This window comes from Mustela nivalis, assembly GCF_964662115.1.
Source record: "Mustela nivalis genome assembly, chromosome: 8".
NCBI classification, from domain to species: Eukaryota; Metazoa; Chordata; class Mammalia; order Carnivora; family Mustelidae; genus Mustela; species Mustela nivalis.
In genome coordinates, this window is record NC_139027.1 from 60640280 (window position 1) to 60667804 (window position 27525).

Consider the following 27525-nt stretch of genomic DNA (forward strand, 5'->3'; position numbering starts at 1 on the left):
GAGAGAGCACAGGCAGACAGAATGGCAGGCAGAGGCAGAGGGAGAAGCAGGCTCCCTGCTGAGCAAGGAGCCCGACGTGGGACTCGATCCCAGGACTCTGGGATCATGACCTGAGCCGAAGGCAGCTGCTTAACCAACTGAGCCACCCAAGTGTCCCCCTTGCTTTACATTTTTTAAGAGCATTCTCTCAGGAGGCAGATGTAGCAGCTATCCCCAATGTTGTCAATGAGGAAACCAAAAATAATTGTGAGTTAAGTCTTATAGTAAGTTCACAGTGATATTCAGACTAATATCTAGATTTCCCAAAACCTAGATTTGTGGTCTTGTTTTATTTATAACCCTCTAGGTAATTGTTATGTAAATATAAATCTGATATTTTTCTTTAAATCACAAGGAAATAGAACTGGTTTGCAGTAGTTAATATACACAATATGAAGAAAAATACACTTTTTATATTAATTTTTTTTTTTTTTTTTTTTTTGGTGCTGAGACCCGGGACACTTTTTATATTAATTTTAATCCTGCAAAAAGAGTTAAGTTTATCTCCAAAAAAGTGTCAACCAAGTTTAATATACTTTTATTTGTCCAGTAAAAGTAACTCCACAACCTATTAAAAATGAAATTTTAACTGAAGAACAATTTCTGTTCCTTTTCCATTAAAGAAAGCATAAGATAAAGGACAGCTGTGTTCAGGTAAATGTATAATTATGACATAATGACAGACTGAATCAAGTATCCAAATAAATGTTAAAACATAAAAATTTATAATCCTGTTATCTTTTCCTTTCTAAACTGATAAAATATGATCAGAAAAAAAATGTACATGAAACTTTTCTTATTGTAACTTGTGATTTATTGTTCTATTTAATTGAAAATGTTTTGGTTTCAATTAGTAATTTCTGTAAAGTAGTACTTAAATGAGTTCCTAAAAACAGTATTAGAGCTGTGAACATTACATTTAATCTCATCCAAAAAATTATACTAAAACTGTCATGATAAAAAAAGGCTATAAAATTTCTCTGCTTTTTTCCTTTTCCAGAATTCTAATAGAAAAGGAATTTTCAGACACAAATAGTTATCAGATAATGTATACTGCAATTTAGTGTACTTAGCTGAAAACCAAACAAAGAAAAGTGAAATTGTTTTTGTCTTTCATTCTGTGCTATACTCTTCTCCTTACACACCTTTAATAGTAGTCAAAATTCTATCCTAGAGATTCACCTTTTCTAACCTAAACAGAGCTATCTCAACATTTCACCCTCACTTCATTTCTAGCAATCAATTTAGATGTCTCAACATCAAATTAAATAATCTGTTTTATTAAAAATTGTTTCAAGGGCAAAATTTCCATAAATTACTCTAACAACAACAAAAAAAAAGCAGAATCTGTAACTGTAGAACACAACAAATGTAAAATAATATACAAGAAACTTTATCTCAACTTGAAGACTAAATAATATCTGGGTGTTAAAAAATAGGCCTAAGATAAAGAAATTTTACTATTAAATAATTTTTTTCTGCATGGGGGTCAATATTTATATTTTAAATTACACGTTACTTCTACTGTCCTTTCAAAATAGAGAGGTTCCCAAAAAGCCTTCAGTAAAATTCTATGCTGAGTATGTATTTGGTTCTTATATGCTTTTGTGTGAACTGTTCTAGAATTATTTATTTGATGAACATAAAGCCTATAAAAAGATGAAAATAATCAAAATATCAAATAATTCCACATTTTGAGCCATATCTGTAAATGTATTCTTGTATACCTGTATTCCTAATATTATTTTGTAGTATGATCACAGCAAGTATATGGATTTTCCAATTTTGTGGGGAAATACTCAGTGTACTGAAATTTAACTGCATTTAAAGTCATTATTAAACACAAAACAAGTCATATAGTATTATCATATGCTAAATGGCAATTCACCATTTTAATAATAGTCTCAGTAGTAAAAACTAAACCTAAAAGAAATGTGTATCCAATGTGACACATTTTCAAGGTTTAAAGAACAGCCTGACTATGGAATTTAAAAAGTAATTACACTACAGAAAAGCAGAAAATCCATGAAAAGATTTAAATCATTACTGCTAGAACTGATTATATTGTTATGTGCAAACTCAAAGGATTTGTGTCTTGGCTGTAGAAAAAGAAAGTGAATCTTTCATATATTCTGATTTTCCCAGGATGAAAACTAGTCATATTGTAAAGGGATAAAAAGTTCTATGATCCTCAGAAGAAACTGAAATAATCTGTAAGAAAGATAAACTTCAGCCTTTTTACTACCAGGAAAAACTAGAAGGGCTAAATATCATTCTAGAACCATCTCCTTCAGAATACTTCAAGTGACTTTTCAAGATAAATTTTTAAAAATACAATAAAAGGTAACAGTACCAATTATTGGTAGGTAAAATCATATTACTGTCTAAAGCAAACCCAAGACTGGATATAACACAGATCAGAAAATTTTATTATTCAGTTTAAAGTTGTAAAAAAAAAAAAAGTAGACTTTTGCCTGTTTTCATATTTATATATCACTCAATTTCTGAGGATTCCAAATCAATTAAGTTCTAACTTTAAAAAGCATTTAAGACCCCTACTATAGCAAACACTGTATTCTATAGTTCATCATCTTATTTTCAATAAAACATAGGATTTTAAATAAGATGAAGATGATAGCAGTCTCCATAATCTTAAAATCTAGGTGAAACAAATATCCTCATGGTCCAATAACTTCTAAAATGTAACTAGGTCACCAGACCGACACACTAGTGTACAGCTTTAATAATTTCTAGCAGCAAAACACCTGGAATAGCCGTTAACAAATGTGTTTCATTGGATTGTAGATTAATTTCTTTGTAAGAAGTAATTTTTAAAAAGTATAGTTCAACTGCAGGCAAACAGGAAAGATATCAAAGATCTTGTTTATCTCCACCTTTCCCAGTGGAATCAAGTGCAACTGGAACCTTATTAGTTTCAACAAAAACAGATTCAAAGGCAGCTTCCTGTTCATCCAAAGAATCAGCAGCTGTGGCTCCTTTAGTTAGTGTTGTGTTGTTAAAAGGTTGTTGCTGCTTGGAAATTTTGCTGGATTCCACTGCTTTTCTACCTCTTCTTTTACCAAGAATTTTGACATAATTAGCAGGTATAAGTCCTGTTGTTTGACCATCAAGACTAGCCAGAAGCCAACCACGTACTTTGGGTTGCTGTTCTGATGGAAGAAAAGACAGCCTTGTAATTATAACACACTTTGGAGTCCAAAAAATATTGATAACAAAATATTAAGTAAAATCTGTGTTACACTTACATACTAAAATATATAAACAATATATATATTCCAAATCAAATGATGAGTAGGCTTACCAGTTCTAGGATCCCTTCTTATAATTTACACTTTTTATTTTATACTTACCAAATACATTTTCAACCTCAAAGAACATGAATTTCTATCAGTTGGTCCATTCATAGAATAAGGAGATTCAGTTCTCCCAAAAGCTAAAACTAACATCAGTGTTTTCCATATTTTAAAGATTTTATTTATTTATCAGAGAGAGAGAGGGGGAAAGAGTGAGCACAGGCAGACAGAATGGCAGGCAGAGGCAGAGGGAGAAGCAGGCTCCCCGCCGAGCAAGGAGCCCGACGTGGGACTCGATCCCAGGACGCCGGGTTCATGACCTGAGCCGAAGGCAGCTGCTTAACCAACTGAGCCACCCAGGCGTCCATATTTTAAATTGAAATTTAAGAAATGAACTTCTCATTCCTTCTCAAAAGAAGTTAAGAGCAAGTATAGAAAATATGTACCTTTATACATGACAAATTTCTTTATATACTACATAAAATTCATTCTATTTGATGAAAAATTCTTTCTTTCTTTCTTTCTTTCTTTTTTTTTTTAAAGTAGGCTCCATGTTGGCATGCAGTCCCTGTGGGGCTTGAACTCATGACTCTGAAATCAAGGCCTGAGCTGATATTAAGAGTTGGATGCTTAACCAAACCAGTCAAGCGCCCTCGTGATGAACAATTCAAGAAAGTGAATACTGCTGATTTTAATCCAAGATGGGCAAAGATAAAGACCTCAGTTATCTCTAGCCACATAACAAAAAAAGGTAAGGCAATACTCTAAGCTTAAAGAAGAAAAGGTTTTTTAGTATATTCAATTTTGTATTTTGGTACTTTCAAGATAGCCTGTATCTTTAATAAGCTGTTTAACTTTCAGTTTTAATTCAACACTGTAAGTCAGGCACAATATGACATTTTTATGTTTAATACTTTACAATGGGGGACAAAATAAAACATCTAAAATCAACCATGTCTGTGACTGATTTTGTTCTAAATGCTCATACGTACTTTATGTGAGCAATGGAGAAAAGCAAAGAAGCAAAGCCACAGAGTTAAGCAGCATCATTAGTGGACAAATAATTTGAGATATAAAATTTTCCTTAAATAGTATAATGTAATTAAAAGAAGCCACACTTGAACTTTTTAATATTTTATTTAGATTAGTTAAAACTAATTATTTGAAAGTGCTATTTTCACTAGAAAAAAAAACATAAATATAATACTTAGAAGCCTAGATTTTGTGTCTGAAGGATGTGGCAGAGATTTAGCAAATTTGACCGATATTTTTCAATTATTTATATAATAATCAAATAATGTGAACGTTGACAATATTTTTTCCCTATATAAAGAATGACTAAAACTAATTAAAGGCTCAAGTTTCCATTAATAGATCACATAGTTAATCACAAATATAGGTTCTGAAGTGGGACAAACCTAGGTTCATAGTCTAGCTCCATCACATCTCAGCTTTGTGATCCAAGACAATTTAGTCATTCTGAGTTTTCTCATAAGTAAAATAGGAACAGTATAATAAGAGTACCCAAATCATATCATTATTATAAGGGTTAAATGCAAGATGTATCATTATTATAAGGGTTAAATGCAATTATAGTGCCTTGTACTATAAAGGACAGCTGTTATTATCACTAGTATCTTTACCAACAAAATGTTTTCCTAGCAAACCTCAATCCCCACAAACACACAAAAATCTTTTCTTTTTCCCCCCCAAATCCATTAAAAATTCTGATCACCATTACTGGGGAAAGCTAAAGGGAAAAGGCCATTTTGTCTGGAGCCATTAAAAACTATTAGTGACCTAGTCTAACAATAAACCTGAGATGTATATAAATTTTTTGCTGAGGTTCTTTAATATTTCATGAGAGTAATTCCTAGAATATTCATGTTGGAGTTTCTGAAGTAAACACTATTCAAATAAAAAAGAAAGCAATACCAGTCTGAGCAATCAAAGACTGATGGGGATACTTACATGACACTGGATAATTTCGTTGGGTTGTTAGATTTATTACATATAGTGCTTACTTCATGTCTTTGTGTGGGAATTATCAGAATCTGAATTTAAGTTTTGAGTTTAGAAGAGATTATATGAACAAAATCTTTCCTCATCTCAGTGAATTACTATTGGAACAAACCTGTTGGGCATTCCCCACCCCCAGACCCCCAGGTTTGGAAGTTCTAAACTGACACGAAAGAGAAATCCTAGCAACTACTTCTGAGTTAACTAACAATGACCAAGATTCTTTGTTGCAGTTTTTAATACTCTATTTACAAATTTAAAAAATTCATGGATAATTCCAATTTATTCACGTTTTATTACCTTTCAGAGCTAAGTTTAGCATATCACCAGCACGGAAGGAAATCTCTTCTTCAGATACAGCAGCAAAATCGTATTCTGCTCTAGCAACTACATGGTCATCCTCACCACTTGCCCAGTTCGTATTGTCTACAAACCAAATTAAGAATTAAGATTAAGGGTTAGGGTTTACATTTCAATATGGTTTATAAACTGCATAAATTTATTTGCCAAGAGAAAAGTACCCCCCAAAGTAAATTCTATAATTAACACCATATAAGATCCAACAATATGTTCACTAGGATATCTATTATGAACTTTCTCTTTTTCTTCAAGCCAAAATTACAAATACCTGTGTATTGTCTTAGCCATTTCCCTGCCAATACGTATTAGAAAGATAAGGGAGAAAAAACAAAACAAAACAAAAACCAAAAAAAGAAAGGTAAGGGAATTATGTTCTCTGTATCTTTGCATCCTCTACAGCATTAAGTTCAGTACCTTATAAACGGTAGTCAGGCAATGTGTACCGTTACATTAAGCAAACAATAAATAAATCAACAAGCCTGTTTTTGCTATGTATTTGTTTTCCAGTTTTCAAGTTCTTAACTGAAAATATAACTGGATCAAAATATTAAATACAAATGAATATGAAGAATGCTAACTTAACAAATTCATTCTTGAAATTTGAGACTGTTAAAAGGTTTTTGAGTCCATTCTCCTACTCTTACCTGTTATTTCATCATTATGAGTAGACAGCAGTTTCCAGATGAGGTAAGGACCACCAAGGATAACAGCAAAGAACAAGAATATTGGCCAAGATTTTGCTGAGTTAGCTGCTCTGTCCTCAGTACCAAGGCAAGCCACAGTTCCTTCACTTTCTGCCCATAGGTCCTCATTCTCAGAGCCTCTTCTTAAACCTATCATCCACTGCAATCGTCTGTAAAGATACCTTATAGTCCTAACTAACGCAAAAGCTGAAAAAACCTTTGTAAAATGTATTTTTAATCGGGAAAAGTGATTTGCTACATCCAATACAGCCCTGAAACTGTTATAGACAGCTGAAAAGGTAGCATCCATCATCATACTGACGGAGGCAAATGCATGCACAATACTTTCAATGGACTGAAATGCACCTCTGCTGCTTTCTTCAGCTTGCTGAACAAATCTACTAGGTGGCAGATCATCTACACGAAGGCGGTTATAGCCCAACCCATTATATCCATAACTATAAGGGCTATAGCTTCCATAAAATGAATTTCCATAGGCACCATATCCTGAAGAAAATGAACTGTAAGCAGGTCTGAAAGTATTCACATTGCTGCTTCCTGTCTGCTGTGATGGCCTTGGAAGAATAGGTGGGGGCACTCTGGTAAGCGTAGGTTGTCCAGGTCTTGTCAATAAAGTAGGACCCAAATCAGCAGATCTAAAACCAGATAAAGATTCAAAATAGCAACTTAAGCACATAATAAATTCAATTCAAAGTAACTATTAAATACTTCTTACAGATCCAGTGTTAACAACAGATCTACTGAAGATGTGTAAGAATAAGAAACAGTCACTAATATCCACAAGCTTAGAATCTCAGTCTTAAAACAAAATGAAGAAGTAAAACAGCTGACTAAACTTTGCTATTTTCTTGTTTACTTATGCCGGCATTATTAGAAGTATTCTTAATCTATTTTCTCAGAGTTGGGTACAACCATGTATCTGTTTATCCTTGCACCTAAATGTCATTATCTTAATTACTATAGTTTTATAATAGGTCTTAGAATCCAATAAATCAAGTCCTCCTATAATGTTCTTCAACTTCAAGAATGTTTTGGCTGTTTGACCCTTTAAATTTCTACACACATTTTAGTATCAGAGCTTGAAGTTCTACACCTTCTCCCCCACAAAACCCTATTGAGACTGTGTGGGATTACACTGATTCTGCAGGTTAATTTGAGATAAACCACATCAAGTGAGTTTCAACTCACATTTATTAGGTCTCTGAAAGGTTTTTCTCAATAACAGTTTTTAAAGATAACTTTATTGAGTCTCCATAATGTTTTATATAGTTTCCATGTGGCAGGTTTTCTCTAAATTTATTCATACATACTTGATATTTTTGATGCTATTGTAAATGGTGTCTTCTAAATTTCATTTTGATACTATTACATAGAAATAATGCATTAAAAAAATATAGTCCTTGTATCCAGGAATCTTGTTTTTTATTCAAATGGATTTTCAAAAATCTTTTTTTTTTTTTAAAGATTATTTATTTGACACAGAGAGAGAGAGAGAGAGATCACAAGTAAGTAGAGAGGCAGGCAGAGAGAGAGAGAGGGGGAAGCAGGCTCCCCGCTGAGCAGAGAGCCCAATATGGGACTCGATCCCAGGACCCTGAGATCATGACCTGAGCTGAAGGCAGCAGCTTAACCTACTGAGCCACCCTGGCGCCCGGATTTTCAAAAAATCTTAAGGATTTCCAATCATTTTGTATGTGAATAACGGTAGGTTTATTTCTTCTTTTTTCAATTCTTACAGCTCTGATTAAGCTATTATACCTCAGACATGTTATACAATCTTGAATAGAAGTGATAACAGTCTCTTTCCTGATCTCAAAGGGAAAGGTCTCAACCTGTCACCATTGATTATTATGTTTGCTACAGGGCTGCTGTAAATTTAGTAGTTCCTTTTCCATTTCTATTTGCTGAGTTTTTAGCATGAATGAACACCCAATTTTATCAAGTGATTTCTCAGCATCTATCAAGATTATGATTTTAATTATGAATTCAATTTCTTGAGTGCTACTTAAAATAAGGTCTGTGGACCACTGCTAATTTATAAGTCATATGTTCCCATTTATAATGAGTAAAGTACAACAAATGAGACTGTTTAAGTTATCTGACTTTGCTATATTTTTATTGTATTTTATAAATGTATTGGTGGGGCACCTGGGTGGCTCAGTCATTGAGCATCTGCCTTCACCTCAGGTCATGATCCCAGAGTCCTGGAATTGAGCCCCGTATGGGGCTCCCTGCTCAGCAGGAAGCCTACCTCTCCCTCTTCCACTCGCCCTGCTTGTGCTCCCTCTCTCGCTATGTCTCTGTCAAATAAATACAATCTTTAAAAAAAAAAAAAAAGTATTGGTTATCACAGAAGTATTTTGAGAAGAACTGCTATCAGACTATCCTCTCTATTTGTAAATTATACCTTGCCTCATCCCCTAAATTTCTTCCCTTCCTTTCTGTATTTTCTGTACTTTGTCTCTTTGTGCAAAAATATGTTGGATATTTTCTTCTTCTTCTTCTTTTTTTAAAATATTTTATTTATTTATTTGACAGAGAGAGATCACAGTAGAAGAGAGGAAGGGAAGAGATCACAGAGAGAGAGGAAGGGAAGCAGGCCCCCCGCTGAGGGACTCGATCCCAGGACCCTGAGATCATGACCTGAGCCGAAGGCAGCGGCTTAACCCACTGAGCCACCCAGGCGCCCCAGATATTTTCTTCTTATCCTTCAGGTCACTGCTATTCAAGGGCCATTCTACCACAAAATAAATATCTTGTACCATAATGTAAATCAATGTATTCTTAATGCCAATTAAACTAAACAGTATGCTCAGTGTCAAATGTTGCTTTCTTTACATCCTGGCCTAAGTTTCATTATTTTGTGGACTGCTATTACACAGTTTGAAAAACAACAGTTGGTCCATACTCTCGCAGGACACACTTAGAACACTGTTCTAAGTCACTAATTCTCTCTGCAGCAATGTCTAATCTGTGGTTAAACCCAATGAATTTTAATTTTGGCTACTGTATTTTTTTATCCTAGATATTCCTTTTCCTTTTAATAGTTTCCAAACATCTGCCAAAATTCCTTATGTTTCCTTCTATTGATTGCCTTCAACATATTAAAAACAATGTTAACTTAAAGTCTCTTTGGTAACTCCATTTTCTGGAGCCCCTATGAATCTGTTTTTTATCTGTTGTTACACTTAATTTCCATTTCTGTTATCTAATGTCTTTCTGGGTCCTGTTATTTGGTTTTGCTTATGTACCAGATATACACAAAGAACTGTAGCAATAATTTGAGCCCCTGGATGATGCTCTCTTCCTCCAGATATATTTCATTCTGGATACTGTTTTCTTAATTATCCTCTCGTTTACTTTGGGCAGGCTGTTAAGGCAATTATCAATTCATGATATCCTTAATCTAATTTTGGGAATGGAAAAGATTTGAAGCTGGGCTTATATTCCTGTTAAGAGCCCGTTTGCTTCTTTTATACCCTCACTTAGATGTATCTTTTCAGGGTGATAACTCAAGGTGTGGGTAATTTATCAGCACCTCTAGACCATTAGACTCTAACCATGCTCCAAGAGTCTGTCAAAAGTACTCTTCTAGTCTAGTTTCTCATCATCCAAACTGCTTCTTTTGGAATAAGTAGCAGATTCTATGTGAATCCACTCTCACCTTTGTGGACTTCCATCTTTCTCTAGATCTGGGCTCCACAAATCTTTACCTTCTTATTTGTTCTATAATGCATTCAAGCAGATGTTTTTAAGCCAATGTTTTTATATTCTGCTTAGCTTTTCTATTTGTCCTCAACAGGGTTCCCCCCCCCCTTAAATTCTTCTGCCATCATCAGAAGCCCTTCCCATAATTCTCTGTCCATCATTATACAGTATCTTACATTCCTATACATGTCTGCTTCTTCTACCAATGAGCTCATGTAACAGGTACATGAGTTACTCTTGTTTCACCATCACCTACTACAGTGCTTAGCATATAACAGGTACTGACACAAACACTATGCTGAAGCCTCTCTTTAGTGAATATTTAAAACACATATATCACCTAGAGTATTAATACAGATTTTTTCTTTATATATCCTTGTTATTTTATAAATTTCAATGAATATGATAGTTTAAAAATTATAATTAAATGTAAATATGTAATAAGAAAAAAAAGAAAGTTTTCCTCTTACTCTTCTCTGATTTGAATGCTGCCTATTTCTGGCATACAAAAAAGTATAATCAGTTTCCACATATAGTCTGGCTTTCTGTTCTTTCTGTAAGAACAACTAAGCAGGACTATGACTTTGAATAACAAAAGATGTATATTCAGTGCTAAATGTGCCAAAAGTCTCCCAACCCAACTTCATATTTTGAAAAATTTCAAACACAAAAAGAGTTGAAAGTACAATGGATACCAATATTCCTTCTCTCTAGATTCAATAACCGCTGTTGTTTTGCTGTATTTGTTTTTTTTCTCTCACTCTCTAGTCTTTTATAAGTTCTTGAACCAGGGGCTCTTGGGTGGCTCAGTCAGTTAAGTGTCTGCCTTCAGCTTAGGTCATTATCCCAGGGTCCTGGGATTGAACTGCTTCATAGGACTCTCTGCTCAGTGGGGAGCCTATTTTTCCTTCTCCCTTGCCCCACAATCATGCTCATGAACATGTATGCTCTCTCTCAAATAAATAAAATCTTAAAAAAAAATTCTTGAACCACTGAAAGTAACTTGTAGGCTTGAGACCCCCCCCCTTTTTAATAAAGATTTTATTTATTTGTCAGAGAGAGAGAGAGAGGGAGAGCATAAGCAGAGGGGAGTAGCAGGCTCCCCACTGAGCAGGGAGCCCCACAAGAGACTTGATTGCAGGATCCTGGGATCATGACCTGGGCCTAAGGCAGATGTTTAACTGACTATGCCATCCAGGCGTCCCTAAACTTGATATATTACTACTAAATACCTCAGCATGTATTTTCTAAGAACAAAGATATTTCATACAAAACCATACCATTTTCCCATTTCTAAAAATTAACAATTTCATCATTATCCAATTGATATTCAACAGATAACAATTACTTTCAAATGTCTTTAAACATTTGAACAGACAACAGATAACAAATACCATCAACTGTCTTTAAACAGCCTTAATGAGATAAAATTCATATACCATGACCTTAGCTATTTAAAGTATAAAGAGCTATTTGAAGTATAAAATTCAATGAGCTTTTTGTATATTCACAGAGATGTACAACCATCAACCTATGTAATTCCAGAACACTTTCATCATCTCACAAAGAAATCCTTTATCCATTAGCAATCACTACCTATTTCCTGTTCTAGTCCTAATACTAGGTAAAAACTGATCTAATTTCTGTGTCTATGGATTTGTCTATTCTAGATATCTCATGTATCATCAATTCTTATTTTTAATAGTCATTCTGTAAAGTTGCTGTGAACATTAAATTAGCAAATATGGAATCATTGTTCCTGGGGGAAACAATGTACTTCAGCATTATGGTTAGGGGACATTTTAAAACAGCAAAATTACCAAAATATGAAAAATGTGGCCTCCATCAAATTGTGAAAAGGATACCTCTTTATAGCATAAAGCGGAAACAAAAACCCCAAGTCTTAGGAAGCCTGGGTGGCTCAGTCAGTTAAGCATCTGCCTTTGGCTCAGGTCACAATCCCAGGGTCCTGGGATCAAGTCTCACATCCGGTTCCTTGTTCAGTGGGGTGGCTCCTTCTCTTCCTTTTACCTGCTGCCCTCCCACTTGTACACTTTCTCTCTCTCTCTCTCTCTCTCTCTGACAAATAAATACATAAAAAAAAGAAGTAACAGGGTTGCTTTGTTCAACTTCAGCTGAGAGATGACTCAGATCTTTTGCCACTCTGTGCATGTCTGTGAGTGATCATGAAAGTGCCTGAAGTATTAATTTTGGGGTTATAATAAATTTTAGTGAGAAAATCTGCAAATGCAAATAATGAGAATCTAATGTAAATGAATCATAACAATATGTAGTATTTCGTGATTGGCTACTTTCACCTTATATAATGTTTTGAAGGTTCATCCATTTTGTAGCATTTATCAGTACTTCACTCCTTTTTATTGCTGAATTATGTTTATCCATCCATTAGTTGATGGACATTTGCATTGTGTCTACTTTTTGGCTATTATGACTGTTATTATGAACATTTATATAAAAATTTTTATGTGGACATATGTTTTTGTTATCTCTTGGGTATATATACCTAGGTATGGAATTGCTAGATTATACAGTAACTATGCTTAACCTTCTGTGGAATCGCCAGATTGTTTTCCAAAGCAACTGGGCCATTTTATATTCCTGCCAGCAGTGTATGAGTGTTCCAATTTCTTCACATCTTTGCCAGCACTTGTTATTATTCATCTTTTTCACTTCAGCCATCCTAGTGGGTATAAAGTAGTATCTCACTGTGGTTTTGTTTTTCATTTCCCTGACGGTTAATGATGTTGAGTATCTTTTCATGGGCTTACTGGCCACTTTTAGCTCTTCTCTGGAGCAATGTCTATTCAGAGATATTGCCCATTTGAAAAATCAGGTTATTTGCTTTTTTATCATTAAGTTGTAAGAGTCAAATGTCTTTTAGGTTATTGTGGTTTTCTTTGAACAAAAGTGCAATTAAGGTTCACACATTGTATTTGGTTGTTTCCTCATCTCTTCTAAATTAGAATCATCCTGCTTCTTTTAAATGTCCTTGACTTTTTGAAGAGTAGAGCCCATTTTATTCATTTTTTAAAATTTTTATTTGACAGAGAGAGAGAGAGAGAGAGAGTGAGAATGTGCAGACACAAGCAGGAGGAGCACCATGTAGTTGGAAGGAGAGAAGTAGGCTTCCCGCTGAGCAGGGAGCCCAAAGCAGGGTTTGAGCAAGGTTTGAACTCTGGGATCATGACCTGAGCTGAAGGCAGATGCTTAACTGACTGAGCTATCCAGGCACCCTGAGTCAGTTTTGTTTGAGAATATCTTACATTTCTTGATCTGTGTTTCCCCAAAATGTTGCTTGTTTTTTTTGGGAGGGGAGTTCATGTGCGGAGAGAGGCAGACAGAAAGAATCTCAAACAGACTCCCCGCCCAACACAGAGCTCAACCTCATCACCCTGAGATTATGACCTGAGCCGAAATCAAGAGCTGGATGCTTAACTGACTAAACCATGCAGGAGACCCCAAAATGTTGTTTAAATATATCTCTGTCCTCTACATTTCCAGTTAAATTAAACACTGCATCTAAAGGTTTAATTAGAATCAGGTTAACATTTTTGGCAAGAATAATTCATAGGTTTTGTTTATTTCATATTGTATCACATCACAAAAAGTGGAACCGAACTTCAAAAAGAATTTAAAGAAAAGATTAAGAAATAATTTAAGAAATAGTGACTAAGAAATAGTGTAGTATTTTCTAGTTTTCATAAAGCAGCTCTACTCTAAAGTAGGAGCAATAACAGATAAAACAAAAATAATAAATAGGCATATCTAGATTTATGAAATAGAAACTAAACAGAAATATAAAGATGATTATAGGGGTGAAGCTATGGGCCTACTCAATTCTGGGTCTGAAATCAGGCAGTGACAGCCAGGACATAGGTTTCTAGGAAATAACAAGAACTAAAAGTGCTCCACTCAAACAGAACTAGTTTGGGGCACCTGGGTGGCTTAGTCAGTTAAGCACCTGCCTTCGGCTTAGGTCATGATCCCAGGATCCTGTGACTGAGCCCTTGTATCGTGCTTCTTGCTCAGCAGGAAACCTGCTTCTCCCTCTCCGTCTGATTGTGCTCTCTCACTGTCAAATAAATACAAACCTTAAAAAGAAAAAAAAAAAAAAAAAGAAAAAGAAACCTCACTGGTTCTCTTAAAAACAAATAAACAAAACACCAAACCAAACCAAACCAAACCAAACAAAAACAAATGGAACTAGTTCATTCCTTGAAGCTGTGGGTTGGAATGCAATACGTTGACTTCTAAAAAGCAATTATAAATTTGCTAACAATAGTTTAAGATTTTTAGAAAGTTACATAACTATGAAGGGTAAGACTTTCATTAATGTCTCAAGTGCAGGAAATGAAACAAGTTAACAACTGACTCAGTAACTTGATCTTTGATATCCTTAATCTAAGCTACCATTTTTTTTTAAATTTTTTAAAAATTATTTTTATTTATTTATTTGAAAGATCAGAAGTAGTCAGAGAGGCAGGCAGAGAGAGAGAGAGGAGGAAGCAGGCTCCCTGCTGAGCAGTGAGCCCAATGCGGGGCTCGATCCCAGGACCCTGAGACCATGACCTGAGCCGAAGGCAAAGGCTTTAACCCACTGAGCCACCCAGGCGCCCCATAAGCTACCATTTTTATGCTTGTTCTTACATGGGAGGGTGGAGAGACAACAGGAAACCTACTAGACAGAAAGAGGTAAATAAAGAAGAAGGGAAGCAACTCAAAAACTCAAAAAGGAAACAGAACCTATTCAAAACAAACATATCAAGAAGACACATAAAGAAGAAATAAAAACACTAAAAAGAAACCAAACTAACAAAAATCAACAATTAGAATAAAAATTCAGCTTCTTTGGAAGATGGCTGAGTAGGGGACTCTTAGTTTCATTTAGTCCATGAAATTTAGCTAGATAGATATCAAACTCAACCAGACATCTAAAAAAGAATTGCTGCAATTCTACAAATAGAAAAGTGACCACTTTTTGCAAGGCAGCAGGCGAAGAGAAGTGAATCTGAGGTGATGCTTTAGAATATAAAGAGTGGGGGAAGGCACTCCCATAAGCTGGCTACGGGAAAGTGATAAAGATCAAAGTATAAAATTGGAACTTTTAGAAATATGCTCTGGTAGGGGATATCTTTGCCTTAAAAGGTGCTCAGGTGGAAAAGGAGGTGGAGTCCTGGATGGGACAGTGTGGTCTCAGGATCCCTGGGGTCACAGAAAGAACAGGGGTGCCTGAGTGCAGCAGAGTTCCCAAGTGTTGTGAAACAATATTAGAATAATTGGGGTCCCAGAGGAAGAGAAAAGAAAGCAAGAGACAAACAGAGAGCCCAGAAGGTATATTTGAGCAAATTATAGTTGAGAACTTCCCCAGTCTGGGGAAGGAAAGAGGCACTTGAGTCCAGGAGGCAGAGAACCTCCATCAAAAAACAATAAAAATAGGTCAACACCTTCACATATAATAGTGAAGTTTGCAAATTTCAAAGACAAAGAGAAAATCCTGAAAGCAGATTGGGACAAAAGGTCATCAACCTATAGAGGAAGAAAGATAAGGCTGGCAGTAGACCTATCCACAGAGACTTGGCAGGCCAGAAAGGACTTGCATGATATATTCAGGGTGCTAAATGAGAAAAATATGCAGCCAAGAATGCTTAATCCAGCAAAGCTATCATTCAGAACAGAGAGGTAAAGAGCTTATAGCACAAACAGAAACTAAAAGAATTTGTGATCACTAAACCAGCCTGCAAGGAATATTAAAAAGGGATCCTTTAAGTGAAGAGAGAGCCCAAAAGTAACACAGACAATATACAGAAACAGTGACTTTACAGGTAATACAATGGCACAAAATTCATATCTTCCAATAGTTACTCTGAATGTAAATGGGCTAAATGCCCCAATCAGATTGAACAAAAAACCAAAATCCATAGATATGTTGTCTACAAGAGACTCATTTCACACCCAAAGACACCTAAAGATTTAAAGTGAGGTGGGGCAGGGGGATCGGCTGGGTGGCTCAGTTGGTTAAGAGGCTGCCTTTGCCTCTGGTTGTGATCTCAGGGTCCTGAGATCGAGCCCCATGTCGAGCTCCCTGCTCATTGGGGAGTCTGCTTGTTATGCTACCTCTGCTGCTCCCCAGATTGTGCTCTCTCACTCACATAATCTCTCAAATAAATAAATAAAATCTTAAAAAAAGAAAGAAAGAAAAGAAAAGAAGTGAGGGGGCAGAGAACCATTTATCATGATAATGGACACCAAAAGAAAGTTGGGGTAGCCATCCTTGTATCAGACAAAACAGATTTTAAACCAAAGACTGTAATAAGAGATGAAGAAGGTCACTATGTCATAATTAAAGGGTCTATCCAATAAGAAGATCTAGGAATTATAAATATTTATGTCCCTAACATGGGAGCAGCCTGTCATCCAATTAACAAAATTAAAGAAACTCATTGATAATAATACAACAATAGCAGGGGACTTTAACACCCCATTCACAACAATGGACAGATCTTCTAAGCAGAAGATCAACAAGGAAACAAGGGCTTTGAATGAAAAAATGGGCCAGATGGACTTCAAAGATACATTCAGAGCATTCCATTCTAAAGCAACAGAATGGAACATTCTCCAGAACAGATCACATACTGGGTCACAAATCAGGTCTCAACTGGTACCAAAAGAACAGGAATTACTACCTGCATATTTTCATACCACAATGCTTTTTAAAACTTGAATTGAGTTACAAGAGGGAATTTGGAAGGAAAACAAATGCATGGAGGTTAAAAACCATCTTTTTAAAGAACGAATGGGTCACCCAGGAAATTATAAGAATTTTAAAAATTCATGGAAACAAATGAAAATGAAAACACAACTGTTTAAAACCTTTGGGATGCAGCAAAGGCAGTTCTAAGAGGGAAGTATATAGCAATATAAGCCTTTCTTAAGAGACAGAAAGGTTTCAAATAAACAACATAACCCTACACCTAAAGGAGCTGGAGAAAGAACACAAATAAACCCTAACCCAAGCAGGAGAAGAGAATAAAGATTAGAGCAGAAATCAACGATATAGAAATAAAAACAAAACAAAGCAAGAATAAAAATCAGGGAAACTAAGAACTGGCTCTTTGAAAGACTAAGATTGATAAACCCCTGGTTTATCAAAAAGAAAAGAGAAAGGACCCAAATTAATAAAGTCATGAATTGAAGGAGAGATCACAACCAACACTGAAGAAATACAAACAATTATAAGCAATTATGCCAACAAAAGAGGCAATCTGGAAGAAATGGATACATTCCTAGAAACATATAAACTGCCAAAACTGAAAAAGGAAGCAGCAACAGAAAACCTGAACAGACCCATACCCAGCAAAGAAATTGAAGCAGTAATCAAAAGTCTCCCAACGAAAAAGAGTCCAGGGCCAGACAGCTTCCCAGGGGAATTCCACCAAACATTTAAAGAAGAATTAATACCTATTCTTCTGAAGCTGTTTCAAAAAATAGAAATGGAAGGAAAACTTCCAAACTTGTTTATGAGGCCAGTATTACCTTAATCCCAAAACCTGACAAGGATTCCACCAAAAAGGAGAATTACAGAACAATATCCCTAAGGAACATGGATGCAAAAATTCTCACCAAGATATTAGCCAGTTGCATTCAACAATACATTAAAAGGATTTTCACCATGACCAAGTGGGATTTATTCCTGGGCTGTAGGGGTGGTTCAACATCTGCAAATCAGTGTGATATACAATGTTAATAAAAGAAAGGACAAGAACTGTCTGATCCTCTCAATAAACAAAAGACATGTGACAAAATACAGCATCCTTTCTTGAATAAAACTTTCCACAGTGTAGGGATAGAGGGAACAATACTCCAATGTCATAAAAGTCATATATGAAAAACCCACAGCAAATATCATTTTCAAAGGGGAAAATCTAAGAGCTTTTCCCCCTAAGCTCAGGAACACAAGAAGGATGTCTACTCTTGCCACTGTTGTTAAACATAGTACTAGAAGTCCTAGCCTCAGCAGTCAGACAACAAAAAGAAATAAAAGATGTCCGAATAGGCAAAGAAGTCAAATTCTCACTCTCTGCAAAGACATGATACTCTATGTGGAAAGACCAAAAGACTCCACCCCAAAATTGCTAGGACTCATACAGGATTTCAGCAACATGGCAGGATATAAAACCAATGCACAGAAATCAGTTGTATTTCTATACACTAACAATGCGACAGAAGAAAGAGAAGTTAAGGAATAGATCCCATTTATAATTGCACCAAAACCCAGAAGATACTGAGGAATAAACCTAGCCAAAGAGGTAAAGGATTTGCACTCTGAAAAACTATAGAACACTCATGGAAGAAATTGAAGAAGACACAAAGAAACAGAAAAACATTCCATGCTCACGGGTTGGAAGAACAAATATTGTTAAAAGGTCTATGCTTCCCAGATCAATCTACACATTCAATGCAATCGCTATCATAATACTATCAACATTTTTCACAGAGCTGGAACAAAAATAATCCTAAAATTTGTATGGAACCAGAAAAGACCTCAAATAGCCAGAGGAATATTGAAAAGAAAACCAAAGGTGGAGGCATAACAATTTCAGATTTCAAATTCTATTACAAAGCTGTAATCAACAAGAAAGTATGGTACTGGCCCAAAAACAGATACACAGATCAGTGGAATAGAAAAGAGAACCCAGAAATGGACTCTCAAGTCTATGGTCAACTAATCTTTGACAAAGCAGGAAAGAATATCCAATGGAAAAAAGACAGTCTCTTCAACAAACAGTGTTCAGAAAATTGGACAGCCACATGCGGAAGAATGAAACTGGACCATTTTCTTACATTATGCACAAAAATAAACTCAAAATGATAGAAAGACATAAATGTGAGATAGAAATTCATCAAAATCTTAGACAAGAACACAGATAGCAACCTTTGTAACCTTGGTTGCAGTAATTTCTGGCTAGACATATCTCCAGAGGCAAGGGAAACAAAGCCAAAAAGGAGTTATTGGGACTTCATTAAGATAAAAACCTTTTGCACAGCAAAGGACACAGTCAGCAAAACCAAAAGACATCCTACAGAATAGGAGAAGATACTTGCAAATATTTTATCAGACAAAGGGTCAGTACGCAGAATCTATAAAGAACTCACCAAATGCAACATCCAAAGACCAAGTGATCCAATCAAGAAATGGGCATAAGACTTGAACAGACAGGGGCGCCTGGGTGGCTCAGTGGGTTAAGCCACTGCCTTCGGCTCAGGTCATGATCTCAGGGTCCTGGGATCAAGTCCCGCATCGGGCTCTCTGCTCAGCAGGGAGCCTGCTTCCTCCTCTCTCTCTCTCTGCCTGCCTCTCTGCCTACTTGTGATCTATCTCTATCAAATAAATAAATAAAATCTTTAAAAAAAAAAAAAAAAAGACTTGAACAGACATTTCTCCAAAGACAAACAGATAGCTAGCAGAAGCATGAAAAATATTTAACATCACTCAGCATCAGGGAAACACAAATCAAAACCACAATGAGATACCACCCCACAATTAACAAGTCAGGACACAACACACGTTGGTTAGGATGCATAGAAAGGAAAACCCTCTTATACTGCTGGTGGGAATTTAAGTGGTACAGACACTCTCAAAAATAATAGGGAGGTTCCTCAAAAAGTTGAAAATAGGGGCGCCTGGGTGGCTTAGGGATTAAAGCCTCTGCCTTTGGCTCAGGTCATAATCTCAGGGTCCAGGGATCGAGCCCTGCATTGGGCTCTCTGCTCAGCAGGGAGCCTGCTTCCCCCTCTTTCTGCCTGCCTCTCTGCCTACTTGTGATCTCTGTCAAATAAATAAATAAATAAATAAATAATAAAATCTTTTAAAAAGTTGGAAATAAAACTATCCTACGGCCCAGCAATTACACTACTAAGTGTTTACCCCAAGGATACAAATGCAGTGATCTGAAGGGGCACCTGCACCCCAATGTTAATAGCAGCAATATCCACAATAGCAGCAATATCCACAATAGCCAAACTATGGAAAGAGTCCAGATATCTATGAATAGATAAAGGAGAGGTAGTAAACACACATAAACACACACACACACACACCCAGTGAAATATTACTCAGATATCAAAAAAGAAATCTTACCATCTGCGATGACATGGATGGAACTAGAGGATATTATGCTAAGAAAATTACTCAGTCAGAGATATATGATTTCACTCATATATGGAATTTAAGAAACGAAGCAGAAAAGCATAGAGGGAGGGAGGGAAAAATAAAACAAGAAGAAATCAGAGAGGGAGACAAACCATAAGAGACTCTTAAGCATAGGAAACAAACTGAGGATTGCTGGATGGGAGGGAGCTAGGAGATGGGGTAACTGGGTGATGGACATTAAAGAGGGCATGTGATGTAATGAGCACTGGGTGTTATGTAAGACTGATGAGTCACTGAATCCTACCTTTGAAACTAATAAAACACTATATGTTAATTAATTGAATATCAATTTAAAAAAAGAATGAGAATTCATTCAAGGAAAAACAAATTTTATATAACAGCCAAACATTAAAATAGTCAAAGAGTTCAATGAAGCAATAACATCTATGAAATAAGAACTGAAATGAAATAAAAACATATAAAGATGAAAAAATCCATTACAAATCTTAGACACGATGCTCATAGTTACAGAAATTGTCTTGCAACTGCAAGGGAAGAAGAAAATTAGTTGTTGTACATAAAGGAACACGGTGGAAAATACAGAACTTGGGGAATTCCACTTCAAGTAATAGCATTCTAGGTAATCAGACTAATCTTCCCACTAAAAAAACTAGAAAGGCTAAAAAAATATAACATTACCTGTTTAAAACATGCAAGAACAGGCTAAAAAAATATAACATTACCTGTTTAAAACATGTAAGAACAAGGCATTGAGGAATTAAGAAGTTAATATCCAGGAGAAAGAAAACTCAGAGTCTATTTTGAAAAGTTTCTCAAGGTACAAGCATCAACCTGGAAGAGATGGTTGACAGGACAAGAAGCTATGCAGAGCTTTCAATAGACTCACTGTGCTCAGGAGACAAAAACTAGAGTTCAGAACCTGTAAAGATGAGGACCAATGTAAAAACCCACACTTCAGACTGGGACCTTAAAGGGTTATGTACTAGGAATAAGGGAAAAATGGTATATAAGAAATAAGCTAGCCCTGGTAGGAATTAAAACCACAGCTTCAAACTGGCTCAATTCTTGAAGGCATTAAAATGATCTTACACTGCTAGTGGGGAAAGGTGCCTGTCAAAGGTAAAACTCTCAAGACAGCCAGCATCCTAGGCCTCAAATTGCTTTAAATTATCTACATACAATGTCCAACTCTCACTGAAAAATAATTTGGCCTATGTGAACACTAAACTATATGTCAAAAAAAAAAAATAGGAAAACATCAGATAATACAAAGAGATCCATAAGGGTCCAGATAATGGAGTTACTAGGCAGAGACTTTAAAAAAACTATGACTAAGATATTAAAGAAAAAAAGACAAGATTGAGATTTTTTTTTTTTTTTAGCAGAGAATAGAAACTATAAAGCAGGACCAAATGGATATTCTAAAACTAAAAAATTAAGATTAAACTATGAATTTAATGATTGGCTCAGTACCAGATTAGACCCTATGAAAGAAAAACATCCATGAACCAGAAGAGAGCTCAGAAGAAAATACCCGTGAGTATCAAAAGAATACACATAGAAAGGAGTTTAAGTTATGGTTTGTACAGTGAAATAAACAGCTTATAGGGAGCTGGGAGTCAAAGGGGTAAAATGTTGATGGGCAGAAGCACTATTTGAAGAGACAATGGCTGAGACTTTCTAAAATTAATGAATGAATGAGAGATGTAAGTATCTCTGTGACTCCCATCCCAAATAACACAATGAAACTGTTCACACTGAGGCCCCAACAAAGTATAATTGCTGAAAACGAAAAACAAAGAGAAAAATCTTTAAAGCTGCCAAAGGAAAAAAGAGACTCCTTTCAAAGAAGCAAGAATAAGACATAAGTGGTCCAAACTCTCAGAAGGCTTAAAGAAAACAACAAGGAAGCCAGGAAAAATGTAGGTCCCCTAAAGACAATGTTGAATTAGCAGACTCTAGACTCTCTAGACTTCCTATTAACTAAACAAGAAAGTGGAGTAAGTCATACATTGGTACTTTAGCAGAAACTATTCCTGATACAATGTTTAATAGGACTCAGGGAAGAAGAGATGGGAAATAATAGGGCTTAAAAGATATAAGTAGTGAAAATTTTCCTACACTAAAGAAAGATTGAATTATTAGAGTAAATATTATAGGTACTGAGCATGAACAATGTAGGTACTAAGCAGGAGGAAAAAATATACATGTCTGTATATTCACACCTGACTAGGACATAATAAAGTTGCAGGGAACCAAGGTATCAGGTAAAATCTTAAAGCCTACTAAGGAAAGAACAGTCTACCTATAAAGGAATAAAAATTAGACTCAATAGAAAAATTTCTGTAGCTATACAACCTGGATATAAAGCCAAAAATATAAAGTACAAAGAAAGAAAATTACAGGCTAATTTTATCTAGAAATATATATGCAAAGATCTTAAAATATTAGAACAGAAATCAACACTGTATTTTACAAAATAATCACAATTAAGTAGTAAATTTCATCCAAAAATTTACTCATGATTCAACACTAGAAAGTTAACGGATGAAATAAACATTTTCAAATTTAAAAAATACATATGATTATCTCAATAAATGCATAAAAGTCATTTATAAAATTTAATACTCCATAATAAAAATATGAGCAAGGTAAGGAGAGAGAGGTTCAAAAGGAAACCTATTAAAAACAAAAAAGCAAACATTATCCTTAACTGTGAGTTTTCAGAAGCAATCTGATGAAAGCCAGGAGCAATACAAGGATGCTGGTTATCTATGCTGGCTTATTTGTACATAGGACTGTCAGCATGAAACACAACAGAACTTCAACTAAACCACTGGAAAAGTACTTCATGGAGATATGTATAAAACATTATTTAGGGCAAAAAAGGTTCAAATTCTTATGAAGTTCTAATAAAAATCCCAGTAAGTCTTTTTTATAAAGGGTAAATGTAACAAAGGCAATTCTGAAGAATAGCAATGTGTGGAGGCTATTGACATAGCAGGTATCAGAACTTACTAAAAAGACAGTGTGGGGGTGGCTGGGAAACTCAGTCAGTTAGAGTCTGACTCAATTTCAGTTCAAGTCATGATCTCAGGGTTGTTAGCAGGGGTCCCTCAGCATGGAGCCTGCTTGAGATTCTCTCCTCCCCCCTCTGCCCCTCCTTCTGCTTGTTCTAAAATAAATAAAATGATCTTAAAAAAAAAAAAAAAAGGACAGAGTGGTGCTAGCATATTAATAGAAAAACCAACAGAACAGATAGGAAAGTCCCCCGAACAGAACCACACATTTAGGAAAACTTAATAGGATGCAGATAGCATTATAAACTAGTACAGAATAGATAAATTAATGGTACTGGGATAGTTATCCCCATGGAAGGGGGGATTATAATCTCTATTTTGCACTGATTTTGTACAACGGAGTCAGTTCCAGGTAGATTAAAGATATTAATGTGAAATGCAGAATATATTTTTTTAAAGATTTTATTTATTTGACAGACAGAGATCACAAGTAGGCAGAGAGGCAGGCAAAGAGAGAGGAAGGGAAGCAGGCTCCCTGCCGAGCAGAGAGCCCAATGCGGGTTTCAATCCCAGGACCCCGGGATCATGACCTGAGCCCAAGGCAGAGGCTTTAACTACTGAGTCACCCAGGCGCCCCAGAAAGGGTTTCTTAACCAAGACATAAAAAACACAAAGTATGGGGGCGCCTGGGTGGCTCAGTGGGTTAAGCCGCTGCCTTCGGCTCGGGTCATGATCTCAGGGTCCTGGGATCGAGCCCCACGTCGGGCTCTCTGCTCCGCAGGAAGCCTGCTTCCCTCTTTCTCTCTCTTTCTCTCTGCCTGCCTCTCTGCCTACTTGTGATCTCTGTCTGTCAAATAAATAAATAAAATCTAAAAAACAAACAAACAAACAAACAAACAAAAAAAACACAAAGTATGAAAATTTTCGCTATAAATTAGAAGTATCTGTACAACAAAAGTGAACATGAATGTAAATAAAGTAGACAAGCCACAGACTAAAAGAAATTGAAAACATACAAACAAAAATATAATTAGTATGAACAAAGGACTCTTTTTTTTTTTTTTTAAGATTTTATTTATTTATTTGACAGAGAGAAATCACAAGTAGATGGAGAGGCAGGCAGAGAGAGAGAGAGGGAAGCAGGCTCTCTGCTGAGCAGAGAGCCCGATGCAGGACTCGATCCTAGGACCCTGAGATCATGACCTGAGCCGAAGGCAGCGGCTTAACCCACTGAGCCACCCAGGCACCCTGAACAAAGGACTCTTAACAAGTTGATAAGCAAACCTAAAGCCAATAAAGAAGTGGGCAAAAAATATCAACAGGAAAATTTCAAATGGCTAATTTAATATTCAAAAAGATGCTCAATCTTATTACTAACCAGAAGTGCGAATTAAAAATTAAATATCATTTCACATCCATTAGACTGGCAAATATATAACTAAAAAATAACATCATCAGTGTTAGAATGAATATAGAGAAACTGAAACAGCTAGTGAAAATGTAAAAACTGGTATATAACCACTTTGGGGAGCAATGCGGCAGTAGTTAGTACTTGAAGTTAAGTGTACCTCCCACCAAGTAATTCACTTCCATTAACACATTATTAGAAAATCCCTTGAAAATGTGGACAAGGAGAAAGGCACAAGAACGGTCACTGCAGGGGTGCCTGGGTGGCTTAGGTCATGATCTTGGGGTCCTGGAATCAGGCCCCATATTAGGCTCCCTGCTCTGTGGGGAGTCTGCTTCTCCCTCTCCCTCCCTTCCTCCACCCTGCTGATGAGTGCATGCTCAGGCTCTCTCGCTCTCTCTCAAATAAATAAATAATCTTAAAAAAAAAAAAAAAAGAATGGTCACTGCAGCAGTTTTTAATACATAATTAATACTTTAATACTTACAACAGAATAGTTTGTTTTTATATAATAGAATATCCTACGGCAATTAGAATGAGCAACAGCTGTATGTATGAACAATTAATACTTTAATACTTACAACAGAATAGTTTGTTTTTATATAATAGAATATCCTACGGCAATTAGAATGAGCAACAGCTGTATGTATGAACAAGATAAATCTCAAATCAATAGTATGTAATGGAAAAACATTTTGCAAAATGATACATACTTTGAACATATTTATTTAAACTCTGAAAACACACTAAACACTATATATACATATATATAAAACAAACAAACTTAAGGACCAAGGTATAAAGTATAAAAACATAACTGGGTACACTAAACAGCAAACAGGGACAGTAGTTACAGCAAGAAATAGTGGGAGGCTTAACTGTTTCTGTAATTTTAATTTTTTAAAAATATTTTATTTGGGGCACCTGGGTGGCTCAGTGGGTTAAAACCTCTGCCTTCAGCTCAGGTCATGATCCTGGGGTCCAGGGAAAGAGCCCTGCATCGAGCTCTCTGCTCAGCAGGGAGCCTGCCTCTCTGCCTACTTGTGATCTCTGTCTGTCAAATAAATAAATAAATAAATCTTTAAAAAAAAAAAAAGATTTATTTGACAAAGAGCAGAGCGAGAAAGTGAGAGCAGGGTGAAGGACAAAGGGAGAAGCAGACTCCCTGCTGAGCAGGGAGCCCAATGCAGGGCTCCATCCCTGAACTCTGGGATCATGACCTGGGCCCAAGGTAGACCTTAAACTGACTGAGCTACTCAGGTGCCCCTGGAAAAATTTTCTTAAAGCTAAGTGTGAATACACAAGTATTCACTCTTACACTCTACCAGTCTACGCGTTTAAAATTCACAATGAAAAAAAGTGGGAAAATGGTTAATTTTACACAAACAGAACTTTAACAAGATGCCAAAGTATAAAACCTGTCTTCCAAAGAATTGTCCAAAAATTAAAAAAAAAAAAATCAAATCTCGCATAAAAAAGGTAGCAGGAAGTGTCGCCCAGCTTAACAGTAAAATTAAAGCTTTTATTTGTTATATATCTATCCATATCTATTAAATTAAGTTGCTAATGTGTTCAAGCATCTTGATACTTAAATAAGGATTACAAGATTTTAGAACATTGCAGAAATACTTTACAGCATATTAGGGATTTTCTAAACCTACTATGGTAGGCGATCTGCCATTCGAATCTCATCTAAATTTCGATGTCCAGATCGACCCAACACGAAGCACACAAGCATGTGAAATTCTTCTCCTTCATTCTCTTTTACCCTTTTCCCCATTAAACACTCATTAAAAACAAAAAACACGCAGGCCTTAGAAAAGTGACACACTATTCTGCACACAAAGTCCATCCATAAGCCTTGCAGTTAACAACTCCCGCTTTCAAGTTGCTTCTCCAATCCAAAACATTGCTGAGTTATGCTGAAAAACAACGCAAAATGTAGAGTCTTGGGTTCCAGTTGCGTAAAAGCGACCTTTTGGGCTTTCACCAACTTCTCGAGAGGTTGTCGAAAGCTCTGGGGAGACTTTGCTCCCTGTCCAGCCGGTGCTGGGCAAATGCCAGCTATTCTCATCAGCGAAAAGACCAAAAGTCTAACGCTTTTAAGAGGGTCAAGCGGTTCTGTCTCGGTGTTCCGCTACTAGAAAGGAGCAGGAAGCCGCCCCCTTTCTCCCAAGCTCGGGGACCCAGTGAGGCTCCCAGGGGCTCCATGGAGACTATCTGCATCGAGAACCGTCGAGTCAGAAGCAGCTGTCTGACATCGAAATTCCCCACACTGGCGTCTCGTCCCTACCTTGAACCCCTCAACGTTGAGGGCTGGTTGAGAGGGGGAGGGGACACCGCAGCCAAACAACGGCCTCAACCGTCTCCTGCCAAGTCCCCCCTTCGGCCCACCAAACCCGCGGCCAGAACAATCCCACACTCACTGGAAAGTGGGCCCAGGTCCTGGTCCTGGCCCGGCCCCAGGAATTCGGCGGGTCTCCCAGGGTTTCGGGGGAGGAGGTGGCTGGGAAGCCATCTCCTCCACCTCCGCTCGGCTCCCGGTTCGCGCTGGGACTCTCCAGGTCCGGATACACTAGCCCCTTGCGCGCCAGGCACAATGGGCAGAACACCGAGTCCTCCACCCCGCCCTCCCCGGCATTTAGGACGTCGTTTGTAGTTCTTTGCCAGCCGGGACCTGAGGAAAGGAGGATGCCACTAATCCACCGGGGTGGGGAATACTCTCTTTTTATTTGCCTTAGCAAGAATTTCCACTCTAAAC

The 27525-nt window shown here is 36.5% G+C and overlaps 1 protein-coding gene across 1 annotated transcript; it reads right to left on the bottom strand.

The window, feature by feature from the left end:
- Window positions 1-561: 561 nt before the first annotated feature.
- On the bottom strand, window positions 562-27364 carry PEX13 (peroxisomal biogenesis factor 13). Its single transcript, XM_082746694.1, has 4 exons — window positions 27191-27364; window positions 6377-7071; window positions 5673-5798; window positions 562-3209 (listed from the first exon to the last, which is right to left on the bottom strand). The coding sequence occupies exons 1-4, from the start codon at window positions 27280-27282 to the stop codon at window positions 2911-2913; spliced, it is 1212 nt and encodes a 403-aa protein (XP_082602820.1). The 5' UTR covers window positions 27283-27364; the 3' UTR covers window positions 562-2910.
- Between the last annotated feature and the right edge of the window lie 161 nt (window positions 27365-27525).

Bases quoted from the DNA above. Each gene is read 5' to 3' on its own strand.
- PEX13 (XM_082746694.1), bottom strand. From the start codon at position 27,282: ATGGCTTCCCAGCCACCTCCTCCCCCGAAACCCTGGGAGACCCGCCGA. The intron at 5,799-6,376 runs GTAAGAGTAGGA...TTTGGTTTGTAG, and splicing joins TCATAATGATGAAATAACAG to ACAATACGAACTGGGCAAGT. The intron at 3,210-5,672 runs GTAATAAAACGT...TTCTTCCATCAG, and splicing joins GCTAAACTTAGCTCTGAAAG to AACAGCAACCCAAAGTACGT.